Source organism: Moschus berezovskii, chromosome 22 (assembly GCF_049115385.1).
Source record: "Moschus berezovskii isolate FMDL1 chromosome 22, NW_MosBer_1.0, whole genome shotgun sequence".
In the NCBI taxonomy this organism is placed as follows: domain Eukaryota; kingdom Metazoa; phylum Chordata; class Mammalia; order Artiodactyla; family Moschidae; genus Moschus; species Moschus berezovskii.
The window spans coordinates 70,821,048-70,826,671 of NC_142481.1; the positions used below are offsets into that span (position 1 = coordinate 70,821,048).

General features: G+C 39.5%; 1 protein-coding gene across 1 annotated transcript; it reads right to left on the bottom strand.

Moving 5' to 3' along the window:
* Positions 1 to 1,067: 1,067 nt before the first annotated feature.
* On the bottom strand, positions 1,068 to 1,586 carry LOC148774452 (spermatid nuclear transition protein 3-like). Its single transcript, XM_088830604.1, has 2 exons — positions 1,470 to 1,586; positions 1,068 to 1,286 (listed from the first exon to the last, which is right to left on the bottom strand). Exons 1-2 carry the CDS (start codon positions 1,584 to 1,586, stop codon positions 1,068 to 1,070), a joined length of 336 nt encoding a protein of 111 aa, XP_088686730.1.
* Between the last annotated feature and the right edge of the window lie 4,038 nt (positions 1,587 to 5,624).

Genomic DNA, 5,624 nt, shown 5'->3' on the forward strand with positions numbered 1-5,624 from the left:
AATTATAAATCTATATGCATCCAACAAAGGAGCACCACAATATGTAAGACAAATGTTAATAATTATGAAAGGGAAAATTAACAACAACACAATAAGCGTGGGAGACTTTAATACCCCACTCATCCCTATGGATAGATTGACAAACAGAAAATTAACAAGGAAACACAAACATTTTCAGTCTATGGTCAGGGAACGAAGATCCCACAAACTGCATGGTGACCACCACCACAAAAAAAATATCTGTTTGTGGTGATCCTGTTTGTCATATGCACCGCGATTAGGCCACCTCCACTGCCCTTCCCCTGGGAACACACTGCTCCCATCAATTTCTTAGGATGACAGTGGCCTAACTGATATTCGGTCTGTTTGCTCCAATCATTAGTTTAATCTTTGGGAGTGCTAGCTGTGGGTTTTAGTTGTATCAGCATTTTGTGCCTCCTGAGCACCTTTAGCTGACAGCATAGGCGAGTGCTGCAACAAAGCCCTTTATGACCTAGGTGGCCAGGAGGTGATTTCTGCCTTCTTTTTTCAGGGGAACTAGAACATTCACCATCCCCATGTTGAAACTTCCTCCCATCTGGGCTCTGGCAAGCTAGACCCTAAATTCATTCTACACCCCAAACAAAGGCAGTAACACCACACCACAAATCCTTGCCACTGAGATCAATTGTTAAGCAGGATTATCCATCTTCAGTGCAGACCCTTACCCAGTCCAGACCTCTAACCTCTGGTTAACTGGGGGCCTTAGGGTCTGTTTCCCAGTCTTCTGGGACTCCACACCCCTCCCCATTCAGGTGCCCACTTCTTATCTCCCTTCCCATCAGAAAATTCACACACACACACACACACACACACACACAAATATTATCTTTTCACCACTTGATGTTTATTTCAATGGCAGCCATAAGTGTACTATGTTAGTGTGAGAGTCAGTCTTTTCCTGGTGGGCCCTTTGTAAGAAAGCAGACCTCTGGAGAAACAATTCTAAACTGTCTGACCTTTGGAATTCAGTTACTGGCTGCCCAGGTTGTACTTCTCCAGGGTCTCTCATTATGGGGCGACTGGGCTTATCTTCTTTTTCGATTCTGCCTCATTCTGGCACTCTGCCTCATATTTTGGTACAATTTTTTTTGGCATTGATTCAGTGCCTTACGTGCACAGGAAAAGAAAATCCAGTTTGGTTTACTAGTTTTCTTCACCTTCCTCGACTTAGTGACATATGATCCAATTTTCTTTTTCAAAGTCCCTTGTTGAGGTCTTCTGACCCTCATGGTCATATTCCGTGCCTGGAAAGAAAAAAGAAGGGTATTAGTTTTGAGGAAAAGTGTATAACAACTGGATTGGAAGGGAGATTCCATGAAAAAGCGATGTGGGCTGATGAGGTCTTTTGTACAAGGCAAGGGCAGTGTAGAGGTCTTGGGCAGAAAAGTCAAAGGAGAACATGGGGAGCATAGATGAAGTCATCTTACCTTCACACTGCCTTTGTATCTCCGTTGACAACGGGTCATTTTTCTTTCGTTCATCCTTGAAGCAAACTGCGTTGCAACTCTTCTTAGATTCTGTGGCTCCCAGGTTACCTTAGTCATGATGATTCCACGAAGTGGCCTAACCCAGAATCTCTGCCTGTGACCCCCCCCCCCCATATATGCCTTCTCAGGACAATGAGGAGCCACACACTTCAATCTTATTGGTCAGCTAGGCACTCCCACAGCCAATGGTGGCCTTGGGGTCTTAGATATCACAATGTACCCCTTTGCCCATCAACATGGGCTAGTGGAAGCAGAGGGAGGCCATGATACAACTTACCCACTGCTGACACCTCTGTTTGTCTGTATCTGGGGAGTGGTGATACAGGGACATGGTGTTTCTGCTCATGACCTTCAGACTTTCTTTCACTGCCCTTTATTCTTTGACTTATATGTCTCACTTCAACAGTCCTCCCTCCTCCATCCGTGTATGAACAATTTTCATCCCATTTCAGCACTTGAGAATCCTCTAGTCACACTTCATCTCTCGACCACCCTGTTCCTATTGGCGGTTCTTGAAGTGCTTAAGGAACTGAAGAGCAAGCACTTAACATGGGAAAAGGTAATTAAGAACATGTTGTATGTTTTTTCTACTCCAATGAGCTTTAGAGACCCCACGATTTGGTGAATCCTGAATCTGTTGCCCCAAGGCCAATACCTTGTCTCCATAAGATTACACGTCAGAGCAAAGAAAGTGTTAAATATCTCCTCCATTAATATTGTTGGGACACATCAACTCTCATATTGAGTAGGGAAACTCAACTTGCCCCATCTACCAGAAATACATTCCTGATTAATAAAAAAAGAAAAAAAAATGTAAGTTGCCCAAAGGCAAGGATCACATGACCACTGCACGACGGACTCAACTGAATCACTTCCCCAATGGTCCCTCATTGACAGTTATCATCAGGTAGGGCCAACTGTGTAGCTGACCAATAGCTGAGCAGGAGACGTTCAAGTAAGTACCTCATTGAGAGTTGGCTGCTTATGGGCGGGGCCCAGGGATGCCCTCTCCAACTTCTGAACAAGACCTGATGCTTAGTAAGAGGATGTGGAGTAATAAGGCACAGCGAGGCTACCTGCTAAGGGCTGTGCTCATGCTGTTCTGTTACATAAGGATACGTTGGGTCCAGTGTGCTGGAATCTTTTTGATTGACTCCTTTCCAACCTCAGATGTCACATGCTTGTTTAACTTTTGTACATCATTCTTTTCATTGTATTCCCAGGAATGCCTGTCAGCAGTGCTTATCTATATGCCCCTCCAACAGCTGCCACTTGATCCCATGTGCTGCATATAGTATAGCTAATATTTCAAATCCAATAGGAATGTGACGGCCAGCCCACCTTGAGAACTACTTTGACAAACCTTAACATCACAGTGATTCTTATTCTATTCACAGGATAACAGAGAAGGATGATGGAAATTCAAAAAGTATAAAAATGAAATTAGAGGTCACCAATACATCTCTCAATGGAAATATATACTGTTAATATTTTCTCTTTGTTTTTCTACCTAAATGTTTATAACGGATATATTATATGTGTTATATAATGCTACAATGTATAATACACATATGATTGAATCAGCATATATACATCAATGAATTTTTTTTTATTTATACAAGTTGAATCAAACTATACGTATGTACTATTGTAGCCTTCCTTTTCTATACAATATGCTGGACGAATTTTTCCATCTCAATGCACATGTATCTGTAATTATTTCTAAGGATTACTATAATGTTCAAAAGTTTGCTTATCCCATACTCCATGCGAGCGCTTTGAAGAGAGGAACTGTGCGTGCTTTGTTCACTGGTTGCTTCCATATATTTTCTACTCTAAATAAGGCTGTAATACACATTGGAATTCATGTATGTTTTCACATTAGTGTTCATTGTTCAGATATATAACTCGGAGTGGAATTGCTGGGTCAATTGGTAGTTCTTTTTTTAGTTTTTAGAGAATCTTACATGATGTTTTCCATAGCAACTGCACAAATCTACATTCCCACCAATTAAGTACAAGGGCTTCCCTTTCTCCACATCCTTGTCAACATTTGTTATTTTCAGACTTGTTGATTTCATGATAGCCATTCTGATGAGTGTGAGGTGATATCTCCTCGTGATTTTGGTTTTGTTTTCTCTGACAGTTGGTGATGTTCAGCATTTTTTCATATGCCGTCTGTATATCTTCTTTGGAGAAAATCAGATTTTCCCATTGAATTTTTTTTTTTAATATCGTGTTGAATAATCTGTTTAGATAATTTGGATATTAAGCACTTATAGTCATATTGTTGGCAAATACTCCCTTTCAGTAGGCTGTCTTTTCATTTTGTCAGTGTTTTCACTTGCTGTGCAAAAGCTTTTAAGTTTAATTAGATCCTATTTTTTTCCTTTGCTTCCATTGCCTTAGGAGACAGGTGAAAAAGATGTTACTACAAATCATGTCAAAGAGTGTCTGCCTAAATTTTCTTCTAGGGGTTTCACAGTTTTCAGTCTTTTATTTAGGGTTTTAATTCCCCTTGATTTCATTTGTTTAATTATTTTTTTGTAAGTTAAAACTCCAACACTTGGCCATCTCATGCGAAGAGTTGTCTCACTGGAAAAAACTCTAATGCTGGGAGGGATTAGGGGCGGGGGCAGAAGGGGACGACAGAGAATGAGATGGCTGGATGGCACATGGACTCGATGCTCATGAGTCTGAGTGAACTCCACGAGTTAGTGTTGGACAGGGAGGCCTGGCGTGATGTGATTCATGGGGTCGCAAAGAGTCGGACAGGACTGAGTGACTGAACTGAACTGAACTGAACTGAACTGAACTGATAGCATTCTCTATATAGTACCATGTCAACTGCAAGTAGGGACTGTTTTGCGTCTTCCTTCCAATTTGGATGACTTTTATTTATTTTCTTTGAATGATTGCTGTGCCTAGTACTTCCAGTGTTTTAGAAGTGGCAAGACTGGGCATCTGTGTCTTATTCCTGATTTAGAGGGATAGTTTCAGCTTTTTGTCACTGAATATGATATCATCTCTGTTTCTTATAAATCACCTTTATTATGTTCAGACGACCACATGCACTATACAGTCCATGGAATTCTCTAGGCCAGAGTACTGGAGTGGGCACAGTTCGACTTCCACTTTCACTCTCATTATGTTCAGATATATTCCCTCCATCTCAGTTATGGTGAGAGTTTTTGAAACAAATGAATATTGAATTTTGCCAAATGCTTTTACAGCATCTGTTGAGGTGATCATGTGATTTTTGTCCTTCTCTTTCCTAATGTGGTGTACCACACTTACTAATTTGCAGATATTGAACCATACTTGTACCCCTGGAATAAGTCCATCTTGATCATGGTATATGATGGTTTCAAAGTGATGTTGACTTTGGTTCTCTCATATTTTGTCAAGAATATTAACATCTCTTTCAACAGAAATATTGGCATTGAGTTTTCTTTTTTGGTGGTGTCTTTGTTTGGTTTTGATATTAGGAAACTAATAGCTTCATAAAAAATCTGGGAGTACTCCATTTTCTCAATTTTTTGGAATAGTTTGAGAATGTTGGGTATAATCTCTTCTGTATATGTTTGCAATTATACTGTGAAGCTATGTGGTCCTGTACTTTATTTTACTAAGAGATGTTTTATTTTAAATTCAATTTCACTACTAGTGTTTCAACTATTCAGATTATACATTCCTTCCTGATTCAGTTTTGGAAGGTTGTGTGGTCCTAGTGATTTGTCAGTTTCTTCTAGTTTTTCCAATTATTTTGCATATAACTATTAGTAGTATCCTCTTTTGATTTTTCCCTATTGCTCTGCTGTTCGCTGTAATGTCTCCCTTGCATTTCTTTATTTGAGTCATCTATCTTTTATTTTTTATGAACCTAACTAAAGACTTAATTATTTTGTTTTTCTTTTCCAAAAAATATCTTTTCAATTACCTGACTTTTTTTTTTTTTTTTACTTTCGGAAAGGCAAAGTCTCAATTTTATTAATGTCCTCTCTGATCTTTATTATTGCCTTCATTCTGAGGATTTGGGGCTTTATTTATTCTTCTTTTTCTACTTCATTTATACAGTACGTTAAGGTGTTTATT